The sequence below is a fragment of the Macrotis lagotis genome, chromosome 1, assembly GCF_037893015.1.
Source record: "Macrotis lagotis isolate mMagLag1 chromosome 1, bilby.v1.9.chrom.fasta, whole genome shotgun sequence".
Taxonomy (NCBI): Eukaryota; Metazoa; Chordata; class Mammalia; order Peramelemorphia; family Peramelidae; genus Macrotis; species Macrotis lagotis.
In genome coordinates this window covers 546,113,714-546,138,467 of record NC_133658.1, presented here as the reverse complement: position 1 = coordinate 546,138,467, position 24,754 = coordinate 546,113,714, and the positions used below count along the sequence as shown (strand labels likewise).

Genomic DNA, 24,754 nt, shown 5'->3' with positions numbered 1-24,754 from the left:
TCCATGAAAAACTTGAAAGTGGCCATGAGTCAAAAGGACACACCCACCAATGTGTCAAGTCAAAATGCATAAGTTTCATATTTCCATAATATACCCTCTCCAACTAGGTCACTGGAATACCCTTTGACTTGTTAAATAACAGGAAATCAAAAAAAAACAACAACTGGGGAATATAGAGAGAAGTCTTGGATTTTTTCCACTTATTACAGAAAACTGGCTTGACCATTATAATCTACTTTGTAAAATTCAAAGCTGAGTTAATAACATAAGATACCTAAGAGAAGGAAAACAAATGACAAACATACCCACTGTGGACAAAAGGTTTTCAAAAAGAGTGGAGTAAATTGCATTTTCTGGTTCTTGCTTAATTTTAAAAATTTAGATGAGATTTTTTTTTTAAATGAAGTCTAGAGGGGCAGCTAGGTGGTGCAGTGAATAGAGCACTGGCCCTGGAGTCAGGAGTACCTGAGTTCAAATCCGGCCTCAGACACTTAATAATTAACTAGCTGTGTGGCCTTCAGCAAGCCATTTAACCCCACTGCCGTACAAAAATAAAACAAAATAAAAGGTTTAAAAGCAGTATTAAAATAATCTATCATTAACCATTTGCCTGAGGCAAGAAAACTCAAATAATTAATGTTTGATTGATAATTCGATTTCAACTCAATTTCTTTTTCGAAAAAATTATTGGTGAAGTTTATAGAAAATGGAACTTTTGCAGCTACTTAGTAGTATGGTATAGTAGGGGGAAAGATCCCATAATTAGGGAAAAAATCCACACTTAGCAAAGTGCCAGATCTGAGCTTTCGTCTCATCTCTGACACTTGTGAAACCTTGAATGACCAAACTCTACCACAATCCAGCTGCTTCATCTGTGAAAATGAGAGTTCAAATAGATGACCTTTTAAGACTTCTTTTACATCTAATATTTTACACAAATTATTCAAATTATTTTGAAAGAATAAAATTTTTTTAAAACTATTAATGATTCAATCTCCAAGACAATATTCCGTTGAATGGAGGAATAATATGTTAAAAGTCAGGCATGTTTCTTTTTTGCTAAGTTTAAGGTGCCAGATCCCTTGGTTATTCCAGAAGTATAAAAGGTCAAGGAGTGTGGGTTCCCTTTTATGCTCACCAGGAGCTCCATCTATCAGTGAAATTGCCTGGGTGTGTGCTGGGGAATCAGAGGAAATATTAAAAACATTTGGCATGTTTATGTCCAGAACAGCATATTAGGCACATGAAAGACAAGTTAGTCTGAAGTTTTTAAATCTTCAAATTAAGCAATCTGAACTTAGCTTCAATAAGTGTAGGTGGACAACCCACAGTGGTTGCAAATATTGTCTAATTTGTCCATAAGCTGATCTGTGAGCTTTTGCCTGTCGAGTCCATATTCTATCTCCTTTTTGATCTGGTTGTTCTGTGTCTTAGCTCTTCTGTCAAGAGCTCCTTCATGTCAGCATCCTCTTCCAGGACAGCCAAGGACAAAGCTCAAGTTGGTTTTTCTTTGGAGAAGCCCCTCTCTAAGAATGCTGGAGTTCCATGTATTCTAGATCATTTGATGGAATAACCTAAGGCAGATCTGTTGATTATGACAATGTAGCAAGTGATGAGCTATTAGAGCAGGTGAAGGCTCTGATAAACTGATTTGGGTCAATCAATTTGGTTTTTTAATCATATATGTCTGGTGTCAATCTGGGGGTGACTTGTCTCTGTGGAGTTGTTCCACAGGATTTGAGAATTGCCAATTATTCATCAGTAAATGAAGACTGGTCCTTCTTCTTGAACTTGTGCTGAAATGCAACATGTAGTTTTGACTCAAGAATTCCACCAGGGATGAGTTGTCCTTGTTTGTGTTCATCATCAAACTTGTTTCTCCTGTTTTATAATGCTGCAGAGACAAGCTCTGGAAAGGTTGATAGAGCAATCTAGGCTGGATCTGGATGTCACTGCTTTAGCATAAGGGAATTTTAGAAGACCTACACTTCTTTCAAGTTGAGCCCAAACAACCTGGCACTTAGGAATTTCATCAATGACTCCTTGAATCATGTTCAGCATTGAGTCAACCTCTTTCAAGAATGAAATGAGAGTAATCAGTGTTGTCATTTGTTCTTCTCAGGCTACATTATGTATTTGTACTATAAGAGGGCAATGTTAGACCTGTGTCTTTTGTTTTGAGGATTGTTATTGCGGTAACACGCTACCAACTATAAGCAGACATAGTTGCCACATATTCTGAGAGATAAAGCAGGGTATAATAGGCATGCTTCATGTGGAATCCTGCAGCAGCCTTAAATGCATTGTAACTATTTCTTGTGACTTGCACCTAAGAGTTCTCGTGTGAGTCTGTAAACAAATCAATCAGCTTATGCATTGCTGCATGATATAGTCTAAATCTAGGTGACACAGCATCTGGAATTGCTCTTATTTGGCTTTTCTCTGTGCCATGACCCTGGGCAGCCAGGAAATGTGAGTGCCATCTCATTTGTCTATGTATTCCGGAACAATAAAACTATTTCTTAAGGCTAGAATAATGCTGTAAACAATAGATGTACATACAGACTGTCATGGATGTACGCTTCCATCTGACGACATCATTATACAAGTCAATGGGAAGATGCCCTTCTGAGGCAGGAAGTGCAACAAATTCAATCTGTAATCCGTCTACAGGGAGACACTCGACTAATCCTTCCCTGGTTAGGTCTGATGACATGACTGTAGATGCTGAGGGTAAGATTGAAAACATGGGTTGCTGGCTCCGAAAGAACAAAATTCTTAAAATAGTTTAGCTTTTTAAAAGATTACAACACAGGGGGCAGCTAGGTGGCTCAGTGGATAGAACACCAGCCCTGGAGTCAGGAGGACCTGAGTTCAAATCTGATCTCAGACACTTAATATTTACCTAGCTGTGTGACCTTTGGCAAGTCACTTAACCCCATTGCCGTGCAAAAGAAAAAAATTTAAAAAATATTATAACAGTTTCGGATTTGATTGCTTTTTTATTTATCCTGTGCCACAAAGAAAGAATGGCAACAATACAATTAAATTGCATTATAGCCAATATTACTAAATTTTAACTCCAGATGATGGTACATTTCATTAAATGCTTGAGAGTATTAAATTTCGGGACATAAACTGAACAGTATTCTTCTTCATAAGATGATTTTTCCAAATATTTGGCAAATTATTTTGTATTCAACAATTTCATTATTTGTGACACAGTTCTATATTGATAAAACACTAAAGCCAGTAACACATTGCCCCTAATCACTATAGATTTACGGTCGAAAGGTATACTTGAGGTCATCTAGTTCCAAACTCTCATTTTACAAATGAGGCCTAGAACTGTTAAGTAACAGAGCCAGGAAGGAGTAGAACCTGAATCTGAACACAGAAATTTTTAATGAAAAAACCAATATACTTTTTTCACTAAGCTAGGAACAAATTCATAAAGTTATCACCTGAAATATTAATTGCAGCTTCCCATTTGTCATTTTATTAATTATAAATAATTTCCATGTCTAGGCTCACTAACTGTAATCTATTTTTCCTGTTAACTAAAAATTTTGGATTTGATCCTTAAATCACTTAATGAAATTAATCTCTCAAATATTGGATTTTCAGGAAAATCAAGCACATAGTTTTCATATTGACAAAAAAGAGGATTCAAATTAAGTAAGTTTATGGAAATAAGTGAAGGTAGCAAGTTGAAAAGGATTTTTCCTTTAAACAAAAAAAAATTAGTTCACCTATGATTAAGTTTTACAAATCAAGAGAAAGGCTTCAAAGAAGGAGAGGGGTTGGAGGGGAAATTCCTCCTTAACTGTGATTAATTTAGTGACAAGTACTTTATTTCATGCAAATTAGAATTATTTTTCTAGGAGACATGTGCACAGTGATTTCAATGAAATTAAACTCTTCATCTTGTTTTTAAGCCATTGCCTAATATAGAAGTGCATGTGTTTGATGCTCATTCATGAATCCAAATGAACTGCTGATTTAAAATACAATTATGTAAAATACTAGAAATTTGAAGAAATATATTAAATACCAAGTAGTATATTTCTGAAAATAAAATCAAATGTAAAAGTCAAGTTGTTAAAAACCACTGAAACCATGAACTTAAATCCCTTCCTGTCAGCTGCTTATGCTTACCTGAATACTGCATACCATATTGTTGTGGAGGCTGAGCCTGTGGCTGCTGAGTACTGTAGCTGGTCTGTTGCTGGTACTGTTGATACATCTGACCTACACATTAAAGTAAAAGAGAAAAAACTTTAAAGCCCAACAAACAAACTCAAAATAATTATTCCTAATGCTTTCATTTCCTTACTCTAAGGCTAGCATTATGCCCCTTTTAAAAAGAGGAAATTTGTTGTGTGCCGGCCAGCTAAATTATACTTTACTCATAACTATGACTTGACTCAGTCCAGCTGTAATCAAGTTCTCAGGAGAACACACTTGAAGAGGCAGGAGACAAAAGATTGCAAGTTCTCCATTTATTTAACAGAATCCAAGAGCTTAAATAAATACCCTTTTAGTCCCTGATTTACTCCCAATTTTCTTTAAGCCAATAAAAAAATGCTTTCATGCTTGTGGACAGCAGGTGATGAAAGTTTACTTCCTCAGGCTAGTATTGTCACACAATGTTGCTATCACAGGCTTAATGTTTACACACAATGTTCCAGGAAGTGCTAAAACATAAGGAATAGACAAGATCTGGAGAGCTGACCCAGGTGAGTAGGCCAAGGTATAAATGGGAAAGAGGACCTTTAAGTCATTTCCAGTCAAGCAATGACCTCCTGGTGACCCTCAACAGTCTCTTACAAATCCCCTTTTTTGTTTTTGAGGCGAATTCCCTATAAGCTATCCACAAGAGGGCAGATTATTTTCAGACAATGTCATATAAGAGGTACTATGATACCAATAATGATCATAAACATTACCATCACGGATACTTTGGTCATACAAAAAAAAAAAAAACGTAAATCTATAATTACATAGTTTGTATTGAAATTCTAGCACATCAACTTCATCTCCAATAGTTACAATAGCTTAAGATCTTGTTTTGAAGCATTATGTCATTTGCTATTTTCCCCAACACTGTAATTACAACAGCTTTTGTTAAGTCCCTCATCTTCCTTCCTTACTGTCACATTACTTTCCCCACACAATGCATAACTACCTCTTACTACAGCACCTTCAGCACTAACAGTGACATTATTCACTGCAGCAAAAAGGTTTCCATCCCACCATATAATGATACATTGTAACTGTCATTATGCCTTGCCTGAAACACAAAATCATCAACAATCTTATAGCAAGTTCTTACATTAGGTAACAATCTAAAAAGGGTGGATAAACATGTTCTTTTCCAATGTCCCATATCTAACAGGACACTGATATTTCTGTGTTCTGCTCTGAATACTCGTCGCATTACACGCAGGCCCCAATATCCCTGACAATGACATGATGAAAGTTCATCTCTTCTATCTGAATACATGTATCTTTTGCTGTTTTTTCAAGGGTCTGTTACTATGGCTCCTCTTGCATTTCGATGGCCTGCAACTTCTTCCACCTCATGTGGGTTCTCTCTTTACCTATGGAAATAAAAACATATCCTGGCCCTCAGATTATTACCTAGTCAGGTCCTATCCACTTTCCTTCCCTGTCTTTCCATATTACCCTTTCTTGCATAGGGTATTCATACTAACTTTCTTGAAATACCTATTTATTCTGTTTGCACCATTCAATTCCTCCAAAATTTTAATCAAATTTCAAAAAATTTATAGTACAGATTGCATAATTCAGTCTTAAATTACATAATTCAACCTATCAATGGGTATTATCATCAATATACCCATATATATTTTTGAAAGAATGTTTTAATATTCCTATGCTTTCCTTAATTCAATTACATGTATTTTCAGATTGCTAAAAAGCCCTTTTTATAACTACAAGATCTTCTTTATACTTCTCTTAAATTCCAAGTCATATCCAAAATAACCTTAAATCATTTCCTTTTCAAAGCCCCCAAAATTTGATAAGAGCCAGAACTGTAAGCCAGCAAGTGGCAGAGAGAGGGAATGGTGGGGGAAAGCATTCTGGTAGTGCAGAGTCACAGCAAAGAAGTACAGAAAAGAAAAATTCAATAGCATTTAATCATTTTCAGTATTTTCCTTTTTTCCTATCTTGTGTGCAGTCATCACAGCTACATGAAAAGTTTAAGAACTTATATCCATGCTCCTTCTAAGGGGCTGACTCCTTTGAAAGGGTGAAAAAAGCATGCTTACAATGAGTCGTGCAGTTCTCTTAAGGTCAGTTTAATTATAATATCTAATGCAGGACCTGTTCCTATAGACCTCTCAATGGCTTCTAGTAGCCAAGAAACAAATCCGTAAAACTTATCACTAATGATTGTTTCTTATGTATAGGAGTAACTATTCCTTCCAGGAAGCCCAAGTACATTGCCCAAAAATCTGATAAACTTGGAAAACATAATCAAAACTAAAAAGACCAACACCCAACTCAAGTAACTGTAACCACTTCAGATCTGAATCACACACACACACACACACACACACACACACAATTCTTTTGTAAAAAGAATTCAAACTTATCGAAGTGAGATTATTGGACACCCTGGTCAGCAACAAAATCTCAAAATATAAAAACATTTTTCTACTTTTCCAGGCCAGCGGAGAGATGTAAAAATGTCTTATTGGTGTTTAAATACACACACACACACACACACACACACACATATTTATATTAAATATTTTTGAATGCACTGATTCAGTCCGACCAAGAAAAAATAACTTTTAGAAGCAAACAGAATTTCTGGAGGAACCTGATATATAATCATTAACCAATCAATAGTTAAAATTGAATGCATTCTTATGTAACATTATAACGTTCAAAGTTAACTACTCTATTACAGCTTCTGCTTTCCTTATCTTGAGATTCCAGTCGGTCATCTTTCTCCCTTGTTCTTGGCCCTTTCTGAAGTTTCTCCACTAGATGATGCCGTAGATAATACTTGTTTCTTTTTCCTCAGTCCATGGAGGAGGGTATAGCACTTCCCTTCTTACATTCTATGTTCCAGCCAAACTGGATTTCACATGACATTCTATCTCTCATCTCTCATCTCCAAGAGATGGGGATTATGGAGGATCAAAGCAACATATATTGTCAGACAGATCTCGAACAATTGGATTTGATCAAAGTTTTTGTTGTTATAAGAAAATATTCAATATTAGAGTGGTCAAAGGAAATGAGTAAGTGAAAAAAAGGCAACAATAAAACCAAAACATGTAATTAACCAAAATAATGGATAAGCAATTTTATTTTGAATCACAATACTGTTTTTAATTACCTGTATAGTCTTGACCAGATAATTTCATTTTTCTGGTATTCATTTCCTCATTCCTTTTTTTGAGTCACATCTTTATTTTATTTTTTATATTTTTTAATTATAAAATTTCCTTCCACCCTCCCCTTCCCTCAGTGGCAAACAATCAGGTTAGCACTGTATACATATTTTTGAGAAACATGTTTACAGATTAGTCATTTGAGTGTGAGGAATTATGATTAAGGGAAAGAGAAAATTTTTATAAAGTGTTCATCAGATTCTGAAGGGGTTTTTTGGTTTGGTTTGGGTTTTTTCATCTGGGGAATAGCATTCTCCATAGCCAGTCTAATATACTTGTCCTAACTCTCTGAACTGCTGAGAGGAGCTGCTTATATCAGGGTTGATCATCTCGAAATGTTGCTGTTAATGTGTATATTGTTCTTTTGCTTCTGCTCCCTTTGTTCAGATGATCTTCTAGAGTCAGACCATTTATGGCTTCTTATAGAACAATAATAATCCATTAGTATTCATGTACCATAACTTATTTAGCCATTCCTCAATTGATGGGCATTAAAGTAATTTTTAAAAAATTATTAAGAAGTTTTAAAAGTAACAGCATTTATTCATAATAGGAGATCTTGTATTTTCTGAAGTAGCAAAACTATCAGCTTTGGTAACAAAGCTATGTTAAATAGGTTTAGGTAACAATGAGAATGTTCTCTAAATGAAAATCTATCCAAAACCACAGAGGAATAGTTTTATGGCACTAATCAGTAACACATTTCAACAAGGTCATTTTCAATTAAAAAAATTCAGCACTAATTAAAGGTATTAAAAAATTCCTATATGCTATGCTAACTACTTAAATCCTTATCAAATAGAAATCTCAATTTAATTCTAATTAACTCAAAATAACTCTTATTAAAAGTTTGGTGTAATTTAGCATATTTATTTCAGGTGAAAACAGGGCATTTCAAAAAATATCCTTCCCAAAAGAATGTAAAATTTTTAACATGGGAACTTTTAAAAGTCATATGACACTTTTATAGATCTGAAGTACTTTAAATATGATTTTCACATTCCACATTTTTCTTCTGGCTGTATAAAGCTCTCACTTGTGCTTCCTCTTTGAATTGATAATGGTTTCTATTAATTTATGCTACTGTTCTGGTAGTTATTTCTATTTGTTAAGAGAAGGAATAAAAGAAAGCCCTAAAATCTAGGGCATGCAATTCCTCCCCATCACCAAGTTTTACACATACCTTACTCTAAGATACAATGGGTCAATAAAGAATTATACAGTAAGATACGATTTTTTCAAAAGTTACCCAATGATTCTGTGCCATAAAAACAGAAAATCAAATGGCTGGCTTCCTATTACCTTACCCCTCTTTACACAACGAAAATTATAATATATATACTATCACCTGGTCTTTAAAATATATAGCTAGAACATCACCTGTTGTTTTTCTGTGGAACCTTAAAAATAAAAAAACACTTGCAAAAAAAGCTTTAAAATCTATTCATATTAGTTAGTGATGCTCTGAATACACTACAAATATAATCCTTATAACTTTCCATTGTAAAACCATGCTTAATTTCACAATTTAATACTTATTTTTTTACCTTCAATCTGACCTGCCTGTGTCTGAGCTCCTGTATATGGTGGCTGCTGTGGCTGAACACCTGGGGGATGAGCTGCAGATGAGGAGGAAGCAATGCTATCTGGTGTTCCAGAACGTTCTTCTGCAGGAGCACTGGGAGGTCCTAAAGAATAATCAGAAAAGCAAAATCAGAATCTGGAACAGAACTCTGCACAGAGCAGGTGCTTAATAAATAGTTCCTTCAAAACAAGTTGGATAATAGAACAAAGAAAAAGGAACTATATTTCAAACTTAAACCTCAAGTAAAACCTTTATTTTTAAGATGACACATCTGTATCCTTCAAACATTAAACATATCAGAAAAATGCTTTCAGTATAATAAATGGGCCTTTAGGTGAAGATTTATAGGAGATTACAGACTAGAATTACCCAGGATTAGAAGGGGTTTTTTTATTTGAATTTTGCATCACTGGATGGAATATCTACACTATTATCATAGGCCTAAGTATCTCTCTAAAATTCTTGTGTTCTCTAAGCAGTTCCAGAAAGCAAATGAGTCCCTTTACTACCTCCAAATAAGAAGTTTGAGTACTATGTTCCTAAAGTCCCTTTGTAAGAAGCAGTTATCTCAATGCCATGGGATCAGTACTATTCCAATATTCATCTATTACTGAACAAGCACTCATTCTGACCAAAGGAAATTTAAACTACAACAAAATCAAATTGGACCCTGAATCCAAAAGGCTATCGAAAAAGCAGCACTCTATGTCCAATAGCTAGAAAACCTATTTAAATATTACAAAATTTGAGACTGAAGATTGATAATAATTTTTTCCCTTTTCCTAGATCTACTCCAAAAATCCTGTTCTAGATCCTTAATACTATGAAAGACAAAACTAGTTAGACGTTTTTAAATACATGAATGTCTGCTTACAATGATTTAGATGTTCCTTTCAACCACACAGATGGCCAGTTAGCCTCCCAAGTCCACCCATTCTGTGTCACTCTTGCCCACATCATCCTAGAAATGCATCATAACTTGCTGAAGGCTTTCCTCAATTTCTCCTGATCTAATAAAGGTACCAGTGAACCCTAACTGTTCACTTGTCATCCCTCAACCCTCATCAATAGGACCAACCTACTTGCTTTTCCTATCCTACCTTTCTCCTTCAAATGCCCTTCCTGATTATTACATGCTGCAGCCATGTGTCTCTGTATTGATCTTGTGCAATATTCATTTGTTTTAACAAACATAAAGCAACACTGTAAAATGTTACAATAAAAAAGAAATCATTATTTCCTTGAGAAACTCTTTCCCAGATAGATATACTACAGAACATGCTCTGTAGGTCATCCATCCAAATGCAAGGTCATAAATCAAAGTACCAGATATGCTTCCATCCACTTGGCCTTTCCTGTGACAGCCAGGCCCAGCTGTTAAGTGTTTATTGATCTCTTCCAGGAGGCTATTAATTAGCGTAATAGAATTCAGAAATAGGAAAATCTGGAGGACCCTCACAATCTTCTTCAATTTGGATTCTGTTAGATTCTCATTTCACAAATACTTTTGATGAGGTTCAAAGGTTTTATGATCAAAGGTTATTTCAGTTGTCATATCTTTCAAAGAATCTTGAATAATTGGGGCAGATATCTGAAAGTTCTATTTTACTCTGCTAAATCAAATGCTTTTTCATTACCATGCAGCAACAAGCACTATAACTACTCATATTCTCTATTGTAAAATGTTAAAGGTGGCAGCAGGTAGAGCACTGGTCTTGGGTGAAGACCTTGAGTTCAAATCTGCCTCAGACATTTGGTACTTATTAGCTGTGTGTCTTTACCAGACTGCAAAAACAAAACAAAAATTGTAGAGAAGTAGTCCCATGTTGAATAGTACTTAGGAAAAAAACCTGTTTTTCCTATTAAAATCTCCACAGAGAATATCTTCAGTTCATGCAAAGTTTAGTCTCAAAGATTTTGTTTAGCCAGGAAACCAGGCACAGAGTCAGTAGCTACAAGTATTTCCAGTCATTTTTTTTTAGTACCAAAAATATCCAAGTTTTTTTTTCATGCTTCTCCTTCAAATACTTTGTAAAATAACCCTTCAATGTGCCCTCACAATTGTGTTGTCTCTAGCATGGTTATCACATTTGATTTAATCCAGCTGTTTTCTTTAATGAGATTTCTACCTCCCTTTTGTAAGTATATCCAGGACTGTGATGCTTAAGCCCAAGTGAGGTGGTTCCACCAACCTTGATGGTAAAAAAATTTGCTTTAATAATCCTTAAGAGATATTTTGTGAGGTAGGCATACAACTTTGAAATCACCTTGTCTTTCCCAATAGCCAGTGTATTAGTTACTTTTATGTATTCTCTCTTTGCACTACCTCTCAGGTCTTTCTTTGCCAAACTAATAATGAACATTGTAGTTCAGGTCTCATGACAACATACCATAGATGTTTTTAATATGCAGCATTCCAACATATACAAAGTTACTAAAGCAAACTACCTCAAATTAACTGCCATTTCTATTATGCCCCTACTTAAGAATTAAGAGACAATGACTCTCTATTGCCTACAGTATGAAATCTAAATTTTTACAGTCCTAACAATTTAAGTGAAAAACCACCTTTCGTGAAAAACCACCTCCTCCATCTGACATCACTGGAGCACATAATTAGCTTTCTATATTTTGTTCATTTATGTTCCAGTTGCTTTGAAAATATTTCACATGGAAATCTTATCTTCCATGATCAAAATTAGGAAACACTTTCCCAGATTTAGCTAAGAAAATATCTTTAACTTGTAAAAATGTTAGTTCTCCTACTTTAAAAAATATTTATAAACAGCAATTTTTTTTTTGTTTCTTCTGTGTAAGAAATGAAATGGGATTATTTCAGGGAGAATTGTATAACATTATTCAGAAAAGGAAAAAAGGGGACTAAGAGTAAGAGAACCCTCCCAAAATAACAAATTACAATTTCCTTTTGTTATAATTCTAAAGTAAACTCTTAATATAATTCGGATTTTAATCAATAAACAAACATTTATTAAGCACCTACCATGTGATGGGTAGTGAGGGTAGCACAAGTAGTGAGGAAACAAGACAACCATTAAACAGTTCCTAAATTCAAGAAACTTACATTCTATCAGCAAAAACATGTACATATAAGTAGACACAAATATATTTTATATGCATATATAAAATAAAAGGGGAGGGAGGTGGAGGCAGAGAAATGGAAGCACTATAGCAGCTGAGTGTATCAGAAATATCCTCACATAAGAAGCTGCATGTAAGTAAACTTTGAAAAAAAGACATTAAGTTTAAGAAACGGGTGAGTACAGCAGAGTATCCCAGGCATAGAGAATAATCTATATAAAGGCAAAGTGAGAGAAGATGAAATATTGACTAGAAAAGGAGGAATGAGAAGGGGGCAGCCAGGAGAAGAGTTTGGCTGTGTGGAAGGGAGTGATGTGTAGTAAATTTGAAAAGGTAAACACAGGAGGCAAATTGTAAAGAGGAGTTTACAGTTATCTCTTAAGGGCAATAGGGAATTACTAGACTTTATTAAGCAATGGAGCAAACTCAGTAAGACCTAGATATTGAGAAAAACACTTTAGCAGCTGTATGGAAGATAAACTGAGAAGAGGAGAGGCTTGAGGCAGGAAAATTAATAGTCTACTACAATAGTCTAGGAGACAGGTAATGAGCCCTGAAATAACTATAAGAGTAGAGAGAAAGACATATGGGAAAGATGCCATAGAGGTAGGAACATTTCTGGTCAACAATTGGATTATCTGGTTAGGTAGAATTAAGTCAAAGATGATATTGAGGTTGTAAACTTGGATGACTGGAATGAATGGCTGTACCTCAAAAAAAAATATAGGCAGGGGCAGCTAGGTGGCACAGTGGATAGAACACCAGCCCTGGAGTCAGGAGTACCTGAGTTCAAATCCGGCCTCAGAAACTTATTAATAATTACCTAGCTGTGTGGCCTTGGGCAAGCCACTTAACCCCACTGCCTTGCAAAAACTAAAAGGCAAATTAAGAGGAGGTATGAGAGCTCTGTTCTTTTCGGAACATGTTGAGTTTAAAATGCCTATGGAGACACACAATGTTAAGGCAGCTGCTAATGTGGTACAGGATGTCAGACAGGGCTGAATATATAGTTCTGAGAATCACATAACAGAAAAATGACAATTAAACTCATATGAATGTATATGTTCACCAAGAGAGCAAAGAGGTTATCAAAATATTTTGGTTTCCCAGAGTAAAGGCCAAACAAACAGATTGTATCCTGAGACTGGCATAATAATCCTTTGTGACTCTGAATGTCACCCTCTAGCAAAGTATACTTCTTGGGGGCGGCTAGGTGGCGTAGTGGATAAAGCAGCGGCCCTGGAGTCAGGAGTACCTGGGTTCAAATCCGGTCTCAGACATTTAATAATTACCTAGCTATGTGACCTTGGGCAAGCCACTTAACCCCGTTTGCCTTGAAAAACCTAAAAAAAAAAAGTATACTGCTTGAACCAGGCATCAGGTGTTTACTGAGGGATTTAGCTCCCCCATTTCCCAGGGCCATCCATCAGACCTTCACAATCCCTTTTCTAGATCTCAAGATACAAGAACGATTGTATTGTGTTCCAACCCCTTTATGTTTATGAGTGGCCCCAGTCTCAGCAGCATTTAAGTCCTTCTTCCATTTGCAAATGATATTTTCCTTTTTCTAAAACTAATTAAATTTCTGTTTTTGTCCTGAGACTCTCCTAGTCTCTAGTCCGTTTCATATGGCTCTAGCTACCCACAGGTTAGGGGTCAGTTCCAGTCTGGTTGACAAGAGAAAAAATAGACCACATAACAAGAGTTAAGGGCATAGAAATGATGATTCAACAAAAATGACTGATAAGGGATAATAATGCAGATTGGAGCAAATCCAGAAGAGGACAATGTCATAAAAACCCAAAGAGAGAGTATCTCAGGGAAAAAAAGAAGTCAACAATGTAAACTGCTACAGATAGGATAAGAAAGAAGACTGAGAAAAGGAACTTAAGTTTGTCAGTTAAGACACTAATGGTAAAAGAATAGTTTCAGTTCAGGGATGAGACCAGAAGCCAGAATGTAAAAGGGCAGGGTTAAGAGATAGGAGATAGAACCAAGAATAGAGGAAGCCCAGACACATATAGAAAGTTCTAAAATTCTGACTTTAGTAAAACATACATTCATACCTGAAACTTGATCATCTGTCAGACCAAATGCTGACATAACATTTTTGTTGATTTCATCTTGATTTTTTAATGGATCAAAAGCAGACATACTTGCTGCCATCACTTGGGTAGATTGCTTGCCTGAAGAATCAGAAGCAGTAGGTTTTTCTTCCCTACTATCCACAGTATCTAAAGGTGGAATAAGGAAAATCAAAATTAACTTTAGTTTTAAATATAAAATTTAATATAGTTATACAATATTACTAACACAATCTTCTTTAATAAAGTTCTAGAAAAGGGAAATACAACATACATTTTACTCAGTTTTTTAAAAAAATCACATTTTAGATCATAGAATTTTAGAAGTGGCAAGGACCATACAAAGACTATTCTATCTCTTTCATTTTATAAAGGATATTATGTTCCACAGAAGTGAAATGACCTGTCCAAAGTCAAAGATCAAAATCACATGACTCTAGTGTTCTTCCTTCTTTATCATACTGTATAAGAATTTTCATAAAATTATTGTAAGCTAACCTTGAGAAACTCAATTTAAGTTTAAATCACATAAAAGTCTTATTCCACACCAGATAACAGTAGCATATCAAAGATTCCATACATTTAACAAGACAATTCTTCTATATAAGAAATAAAATTTTAAAAAAATCAACAAATGAACATCTTGAATTTATAGGAGAAAACACATTATTTGGGAAACTGATGTGTACACAAGCTTGTACACATATACATACATACACACACACACACACACACACACACACACACACACACAAACACCTGGCAATCTGATAATAAATTTTTAATGTCTTATAGTGGGATAAAAACAAGTTTATTAGCAACAAAGTTCTGTGAAAGGAAAAGAAAGAGATCAAGACTTTTCTACATTTTTTTTCTTCAATAACTAAAATATTACAAACACTAATAAAGATTACTCACTGGTTTTTCATTACAATATCAACTTCTATGTTCAGTATGAAATAGATTACTTTAAATTTCATTCAATATGGTTTAATACTGGTAGGAAAAGAGGGGTCTCACAACAAACTATTCCACCTATAAAACCCTACTTCACAGGCTGCTAAAAATGGTCTTGCAGTGAGGTCCCAATATATTCTGATGAAGAACTGCACTCAGAAATTATTGAATTTTATTAATTTAGCCAATTACTAGGTACCTTTCCAGAATATATATTATGTGTTCTACAAGGGAATAACTTCTCAGGGAAGGAAATGTTCATAAAATAATTCTTCTTTACCTTGATGGATGTAGGTGTCTATAAGCTAAGAAATTATAGGCAAGTTACTTCATCTTTTAGTGACTCAGATAACTCTCTTAGATTATATGTGTGTATATGTAGGTATCTCTCTCTTTCTCTCTCTATATATATACATACACATATGTATATGTATATATGTATATGTATATGTATATGTATATAGAGGGAGGAACTTTCTATATATCAGAAATTCCCTTAAGATAAAATCACAGGTCTGGATTGGAAAAAAAAAGAGCTGAAGAAGGCTTGTCTCCTTGGTGTAAGTAATAAATAATCAAAATAAGAGAAAGTTAGGCTCACAACCTACCATTTTCAGGGAGATTGGCAGAAGACCCAGGTTCAACAGGAGGTTCTAAACAATCCAACAGACGATTTACTTTGTTTCGAAGTTCTATCAGTTCTCTACGGAGATATTTCACCTGACTTGATTCAAGAGGCCGTGGCTGCCCATTAACTGCATGGGAAATATTCATTTACTTAAAATTAATCAAGAGTATTTTATCTAAGATGAATAAACATCAGAATTATAATATAAAATCCAGTCAAGTTTTTAAATTAAATGATTCATTTTAAAACATGAAATCACAATCAAATGTAGTATCTATGTCACCAGGATTACAGGGGAGGGACCTGTAATTTCACTGCTATAGGGAATTCCAAATTCTATCAATGCTGACTTCTCTGCAATTTAGCATCTAGAAGAGATGTGACAAATGCCCAGTGCTTCCCAAACCAGCTTAAAATATAATTGGAAAATATTTAACAAAATAAAAATACAATAAAACATTGATAATGTTAATGTGCACCCACAGGAATCCTAACAAATGTTTAGTAACCCTTGTTTTACCTGATATTTGTGATCTAAAGTACAGAGGTAAAGTTGCCCAGGGGACAGGGTCAATGAAGGGCTTGAAACCAGGTCTTCCTGGTTCTGAGGCTGGTTCTATATCCATCACAATAGGCTGCTTTTCCCTCCCTCCAAAGAAGAGTAAATGGTTTGCTGCTCTTTGGTTTCTTTTGTTTATAAACAGTTGTGAAAAATAACACATATAATCCCAAGGATAGCCTATGAAGATCAGAGATCATGTTCTAAAGTAGAAGTATCAAACTCAAATAGAAACCATTAAGCCATAAATAAAGATCCTTGAGGGTCATATACTGACTTCCAAAACTATATATATATATATATATATATATATATATATATATATAGATAGATAGATAGATATAGATATATAGATATATATATAGATATGTACATATATATATATACACACACATACATATACATATATATTATATATAATATAAATTAAAATTATCTATGCTTTATTATCTATACTTTATTGTATTTTATGTTATTATGTTTCCCAAATACATTTTAATCTGGTTCCTTCACACTTGGAAGTGTTATGGTATATGGCCAAAGTCTGCATTTAATATGCCTGTACTACAGCAATGAGACCTTAAAGCTTCCTATTTAAATATCTACAAACACTAAACACTAATGTGTTACTAACAAATCATAATTTTTAAAACTTTGAGGCCATGGAATAAAACAGAACAAAAAAAGAGTACAATTGATTTAAATACTTCTATAACTTTATAGAATAACAAAGTTTTCTTAAATTTAATATATATATATATATATATAGATATATAAATAATATATGATACAAAATCTCACCAGTAAAGACAAAATATAATCAAACTTCTTACTCTCTTAAAGATTAAAAACTATATTTCTTAACTCTTCATTTACTGATTTCTCTTACATTATATTGTATTATATATATTTTCAAAGTATATGTTAAGAGAAGACCTGTTCTTTCTCTCATCAACAGATCAAATGTTAATGATGCAAAATAATAACACTATTTTTACTTTTTAAAAACATACACCAGAACTTACATAATGGACCAGGAAGGGCCAAAAGGAGAAACCACACACACACACACACACACACAGAGCAGATGGGCCAGGGCTGCACTAAGCACTTTATAAATATAATTACATTCAAGACAGGTGCTATTATTAAATCCATTTTATAGGGCAGGATCTACAATATTTATTAAACACCTGTTCTGAACTAGGGAGTATGCCAGGTTTGGATATATAAAGTTAAATTCAAAGAGTATTTGCTCTCAAGAAAAATACAGTTATCATGGAAACCAACATGTATATATTATATGCAAGGTTAACTTGGAGGGAAGATCATTAGCGAGGAATTAGTTATCAGGAAAGGTTTCCCCTAGAATGCAGGGCCTGAGCTGAGAAAACAAGTATTTCTAACAGAGACAAGTCAATCCAAAGGCACCACTATGACCAATGATATGCTCTGTGTGAGGAATAGCTTAGAGACCATTTGGGCTGAGCAAGAAAGAAGGGAATATATAATGAGTATGGAAGGCAAGTTGGGCTAGTTGTAAAGGGTTTTAAATACCAAACAGTTTAAATATGATCCTTAAGAATATAGAGAGTCACTGCAGTTTAATTGGAGAAGGGGGAAGGAAGGGAAGCAAAAGAGATAGGAAATAAGGTCAATCCTGTGCTGTAGGAAAATAACAAGTGTGTGAAAAATAAATTATAGAAGGGAAATACCTGAGGCAGAAAGACCAATTAAGAGCCTATTGCAATAGTCCGGGCAAGATATGAAGAGGACTTCACAGTATATCTTACTGCATATTGAACTTTTCAAAGTAGTAACCTTGGGAAACTATTTCAATGAACTTCAACTCAAAAATATTTTTTAACTTCTTTTGAAATTGCCTTCAGCGGGCGGCTAGGTGGTGCAGTGGATAGAGCACTGGCCCTGGAATCAGGAGTACCCAAGTTCTTTAAATCTGGCTTCAGACATTTAATAATTAACTAGATGTGTGGCCTTGGGCAAGCCACTTAACCCCAATGCCTTGCAAAAAAAAAAAAAAATAAAAAGAAATTGCCTTCAGAACCAGTATACAAGCCAACAAAATAAAGCACATTTCGTTTTCTATTCCTTTTCACGAGCTTTATACAGTGCCTGGCCCATAGTTGGTACATAATAAATGTTGCCGATGTGACTTTTCCCAAAATGGCATTGATGATGCTGATCGTTCATCATGATCACCAGTTAAAAATCTGCATGATCAACAATATTCAGATAATGCAATGAACTCTAGAGATAATTTTAAGAAAGGAGTTCCAATTTTTTTTTTGAGCAACACAGCAATTATTATAACAAAATGGATGGTTCCCTTAAGGTGGCTGAAGTTTATCCTCTGTTCTTGAAGAAGACCATGACATCAGGGAGGTGATGCCAAGATATATGTGTATGTGATTTGAACAAGGAGTTGCTGTACTAAGTTCACCAACCTCACTCTTTTCTCCAGAGTCAACTGGTTCCAGTGGTCAGATATGAATCAAGCTGATTAGAGATGCCCATGGATGCAGCAAATCAGGATTAAGTGACTTGCCTAAGGTCAAACATTTAGTGTCTAAGACCAGCTTTGAGTTTAGGTCTTCCTGACTCTAGGGTTAATGCTCTATTCACTTTATCACTTAGTTGCCCTCTAAGAGGGAGGGCTACGGTGAAGGAGACAACATTTGGGTAAGTTTGCTATTATGTTTAAAAGATGTCAAAAGTTTCTTCTCAGAACATCTGGAATTATGAATACAAATTAATAGGCCATTTAAATTAAATGTTGCTTGGTTGTGCACCTTCAAATGCCAAAGAAAAACAAAGAAATCTTTAAAATAGCTTTCATTCCTATGTACTCCTCTACTTACATAGAAGTGAAGAAGTAAGAAAGCATGTGGAGGGTGCTAAGAATCACAGTGTTTAGCCCATCTAAAAGCATTGGTGTTAGTACTCAAAATGTGAATCTGAGGGAGGCAGCATAATCTCGAGGAGGATTTAAAATAAAATCTAGATTTGAATTTCAGGTTAGTATTTTGTAACAGGATAATTTGTGAAAATGACTTAGCTTTTCTAGTCCTCAGTTTCCTTAACTATAAAATAAAGGCTAGATAAGATCACTTCTATCATTTTTTCCACTACTAATGATGACTTTTGATTCTTTTAAACAATGAATTGACAAGTTATTTGAGAAAAGAATCACATTAAAATTAACACTGGCCCAGTCTGGTCAGGAAAACCTGAATTTCTTTTTTTTTTTAGGGTTTTTATTTTTTTGCAAGGCAAATGGGGTTAAGTAGTTTGCCCAAGAGCACACAGCTAGGGAATTATTAAGTGTCTGAGACCGGATTTGAACCCAGGTACTCCTGACTCCAAGGCCGGTGCTTTATCCACTATACCACCTAGCCGCCCCGGAAAACCTGAATTTCAATGTGACCTCAGACACTCATTATCTGTTTGACATGGGCCAGTCACTTAAGCCATCTGCCTCAGTTTCCTCAACTATAAAATGGATATGATATCAAAGCACCTTTTTCCTCAGGGTAGATGTGAAGATTAAAGGAGATTTTTGTAAAATACTTAGAAAAGAAGATGGCATAGAGTAGGCATTATAAAAGTGCTGGTATTTCTTCACCATATTTTGACCCATCAATCTCCATCATGGCTCATATGCTGAGGAAAATTCATTAATCACTTATAGTGCCGCTGCTCTTTGACTCAACTTGGTAAAGTTGATTTTTCTCTTCTGACACCTTATTTTAGCATCTAGTCTCCTCTTCTGGAAGCCATGCTTCTCCCTCCCGGCATTTGAGGTTCCTCCCACTCTAGAAACGGATTCTCTTCCAGATCAAATCTACCCCATACTATTCCCTCCCACCAAATTCTTGTTTCTGGTCTCCTTGACTCTAACTCTACCTTAAGGGTGAAGAGTAAAGAACTGCTTGTAGCTGTAGGAAAACTGGAAGACTAACTGCAAAAGTTGTGACCTGACCTAAAATTTTGAAAAGCAGTATAACAGCATTACAATAAGATCTATAAAATCATTCCTATCCTTTGACATAATAATTTCTACTACTATTAGGTTCCCACCCTAAGGAAGTCATTAACAAGAAAATAATTACCTATCTGTTCAAAAATATTAATAATTACCTATCTGCTTAAAAATATTAATAATTATAATTGCAAAAGGCTGTTAAAAAACTGAATAAGGATTGCATACTTGACAGCTAAATAAGTTGCAATATGAACAAAATGGAATATCCCTAAACTGTAAAGAACAGCAAATATGAAAAATTCAAAAAAAAAATGACAAAAATACAGTTATGTAAATAAAAATAAATAGGGCAACAAAACTCAGGTAAAGTGCAACAGATGATGTTGGCATTACCTTGTTAACATGCAAAACATTTATTTTCTTTTAACTGGAAAAGGTCAAAGTGTAAATATTTACAATGAGATTGTTTACAATTTGCTTTGTTTTAGGTATTTTTTTCCCATTAAAAAAGCAGCCAACAGGGGCGGCTAGGTAGCATAGTGGATAAAGCACCAGCCCTGGGGTCAGGAGTACCTGGGTCCAAATCCGGTCTCAGACACTTAATAATTACCTAGCTGTGTGGCCTTGGACAAGCCACTTAACCCCATTTGCCTTGCAAAAAAAAAAAAGCAGCCAACAGCGATATACTTTTTTCCTCCTCCTCTCAATGTCCCATACATACATACATACATACATACATACATTTCCTAATCATTAGGTGGCTAAATCATGGCTCATGCCCCCGAAGTTGGTTTTCCAGACTCCAGATTGCAAATAGCTAATTAACATATTAAAAAGCAACAATCTGCCCTTACAATAAGGATAAGCTATACAGTCACAGAGCAGAAGATAAAAAAAATGAAGATAAGGAAGAAAGGGAGGAGAAAAGCATTGGATTTTAAATTAGAAGACACCAATAGGATGCTGGGCAAACAATTTAAGGGCTCTAGAATTTACTTTTGAATTTAAATAATTAATTTTTTAAATCAGGGATTTAGATATTAGATTTCCTTTCAGATCACTTCTGTCAAACCTATAATCTGGTCCCATATGGCCCTACACAAAGAGCAAAGTATCATTTTAAAAATAAAAACTGAATATCTAAAAAGTTGCCTATTGACTGACAAAGATCTGGGTTTGAGTTTAGTTTCTTATACACATTGCCTTGTGTGGTTGACTCTGAGCAAGTCACTTAACCTCAAATTAATAAGGCTATAAGATGTCTATCTATATAAAATCAAATTCTCCATGGCAAAAAACATTTTTTTAAAAGAAAGAAAAGAAAAACTGTACTATCTTTTTTTACCTGCATATCAAAAGCAAAAGGCTAAGGATGGGCCTTTATTTTTTAGGCAGAGGAAGGTCGCAATTCCATTTTACTTCAAATGTAATCTAACATTTAAATTCCTCCAGTCTTCTCATTCCTGATTCTCATTATCTGCTAATCCCCTACAAACCTAACTAGAATGCTAGTGTTAACAATATTATCACGATAACTTTGAATTATTAAAACAGGACTAAATTATGTTCAGCATACTCACCTTAAGAAGGCAGAACAGACTAAATTGCCCTTTCCCTTACAGATGAAGAAGGTGAGGCGAAGAGATATTATGACTTACCCAAGATCAAAACTAATCAACTAATGTAAAAAAATACTTTAAAAAAATTTTGGTGGTTAAAGGAAATAATTTCAAAAATTTTAAATTATAGGATTGCTTCAAAAGTTAATATCAAACCATTCTCATACTTTGTTAAATTTCTAAATATATTCTACTTTAAAGAATGCATTAAAGGGGGGCAGCTAGGTGGCACAGTGGATAGAGCAACCTGCCCTAGAAGTCAGAAGTACCAGAGTTCAAATCCGACCTCAGAGGCATAATAATTACCTAGCTGTGTGGCCTTGGGCAAGTCACTTAACCCCATTGCCTTGCAAAAACTTTAAAAAAAAGATTCATTAAACATTTTCTAAAATATTCAACATCAGATGCTTTGAACTGAACTCTATTTTCTAAGTAAATCAGCTTATCACTTTCTCTAGTATAACAAAAATATAACAGCTAATTCATCAAAAAAAATATAAAACACTTACCAAACAGTGTTAATTTCAATATCCTGCTACACTGAATTGCAAAGGAAAGATCAGAACTATCGAAAATTGTTATAAGATCTCCATCTGAAAAGATTTTAAAACAAGAATGATTTCATATTATCAACAATGAAAAGAACTTGTGCCTAGTTTAAAAATCAAATTCCAATGTATTATAGATATTTTAATGACAATTAGAAAATAGCACTGCAACAAAAACTTTAACTGCTGCTTAAATGAAGCACCTAGAAAATATGAATTTGTTCAAATGAAAGTACTGCAGGATTGCTCATTATTATCCATGGCAATACACAGCTTCGTAATAGAAACTGATAAGCCAAAAGACATCTATAATTAATGAACTAAATGGGATCCAGATTAACAAATGTCTAGTTTTCTATTACATTTTCACTGCAAATACAAGGCAAGCTATAACCTTAACTGCACACCACTTCAAATAAAGTATCTTCAAAGATTCAAATATCGATAAGTCTTACAAATCTAGACAGGGAGGATTGCTCTAAATTACAAAATGTTTTATAAAAAATTAAGCTTACGGGGCAGCTAGGTGGCACAGTGGATAGAGCATGGTCCCTGGAGTCAGGAGGACCTGAGTTCAAACTTGACCTCAGACACTTAATAATTGCCTAGCTGTATGTGACCTTGGACAAGTCACTTCACCTCATTTGCCTTAAATAAAATTTAAAAAAAAAAGAAAAGAAAAAATAAATTAAGCTAACTACTTTCAAGAAAACAAGTTAACTCAAACTAAAGTACTGAAAAAAAAAGAATTTGTTTCTTCATTAGTAAAAAGACAGTTGGATTTGATAATCTTAAATTCCCCTTCCAACTCTATATCTATGATACAAAAGTAACCAAACAGCACTAAATTCATATTTTTACTGTATTTTTCAAAAGCTGCCACAGAACTGGCTGCAACCAAAGAACAGGATCAAGTCACTCTTTCTCAATTTTGCTGACATCATGTTCTTGAGTTCTCAGAATGGGGCTTCCTAATTTTTTTTTTTCTGAATCATGAACCTCCCCAATACCTTTTTAAAGTCCTTGGACCTCTTCTCAAAATGCTTGTTGCCTGATGAAAATAAAGATGTAGTTTTTTCTCAAGCAAGTTCAAGGATCCTTTAAAATCCATCCAGGGATCATCCTAGGTTAAGAACAACTGCCCTCAAGAGTAGGCATTCTGCTTTCTATGGTTGGAGCAATAGAAGTCAAAAAGACCTGAGTTCAATCACAACTCAAGACACCCTGAAAAAGTCACTTCACTTCTCCATACCTCAGCAATTTTCTACTAGTAAAATGAAGAGTGTTGAAGTTGATGGCCTTTATGATCTCTTCCAGTTTTAAATCTATAATCCTATGATCTATTACAGCACTCTAACAATATAGACATTCAATAAATTTTGGAACAGTAGTAGGGAGGAGATACAAAATTGGAGCATATGAATCCATCTTCTGATTGTGTATCAGTCTTATTAATAAGAAGTTCAAATAAAGAGTAGGAGAGTTACAAGACAGACAGATGATGGTTATCTAAAATATGATCAGCAAGGAAAAAAAGTAGTTAAGTAGATAAATTTTTACTTCATATTATCGCAGAGACAAGAGTGATAAAAAGCTTTTGCTCACAATAAATTTTTGATAAAATGTACAAGTTCCCAATCAAAGGCAGCTAATCAAGCTAGACTAAGAAGAAAAGGCAGAAAAACTCCTAAACTCTTTGGTTCAGTAGCCCTCAATGCCACAAAATTCACAAAGAAGAATGAGAGATTGTAGATCTTTCTTTTAGCAAGTATGGAATGAAAAGGTCAATTCTGAGGTAAAGTGTAGAATGTTTATTATGTTGGACCTTCTGATGGTAACAAGAAATAGATATTTATGCACAAGTGTAGGTTAAGTGTAGATAAGGAAAAATTTAAAGATAAAAGAACTGGAGGAATATTTCTCTACTATGAAGATTATTAGAGAGAATAATGTTCCTTGAAATAATGAAAGAGCTTCTAAGGATACAAAAAAGAAAAATATGAAAAGGCCAAGGAAAATCCTAATTTGTGTCAGGACATTGGAGAATGGAAGAATGTAACCAAGGGGAAGGAAAGACGGACTTTGCTCATCTAGAGCTATGCAATAAATATGAAGTTCTTGCCCTGGTAGGTAGAACTAAGCCATGTGAGGAAGAAACAACTTCTTATGCACTAAGAATGGTGACAAAAAGAAAAGGCTTTCAGGAATATATATACAGGGTAAGATAAGACAAAAAGTG

At 34.5% G+C, this 24,754-nt stretch overlaps 1 protein-coding gene across 7 annotated transcripts in view; it reads right to left on the bottom strand.

Annotated features, from left to right (window-relative positions):
• TFG (trafficking from ER to golgi regulator) overlaps positions 1 to 24,754 on the bottom strand; it is a 58,198-nt gene that overhangs the window by 1,855 nt on the left and 31,589 nt on the right. For 4 of the 7 annotated variants that reach the window (XM_074214350.1, XM_074214349.1, XM_074214351.1 and 1 more), the window contains 6 exons: positions 22,477 to 22,560; positions 15,767 to 15,913; positions 14,184 to 14,351; positions 8,981 to 9,121; positions 4,159 to 4,251; positions 2,563 to 2,727 (listed from right to left, as the gene is read on the bottom strand). In XM_074214350.1, the coding sequence (XP_074070451.1) occupies positions 2,563 to 2,727; positions 4,159 to 4,251; positions 8,981 to 9,121; positions 14,184 to 14,351; positions 15,767 to 15,913; positions 22,477 to 22,560 (798 nt within the window). The remainder of the gene's footprint in view (positions 1 to 2,562; positions 2,728 to 4,158; positions 4,252 to 8,980; positions 9,122 to 14,183; positions 14,352 to 15,766; positions 15,914 to 22,476; positions 22,561 to 24,754) is intronic. The other 3 variants (XM_074214352.1, XM_074214354.1, XM_074214353.1) reach the window with 3 other exon arrangements.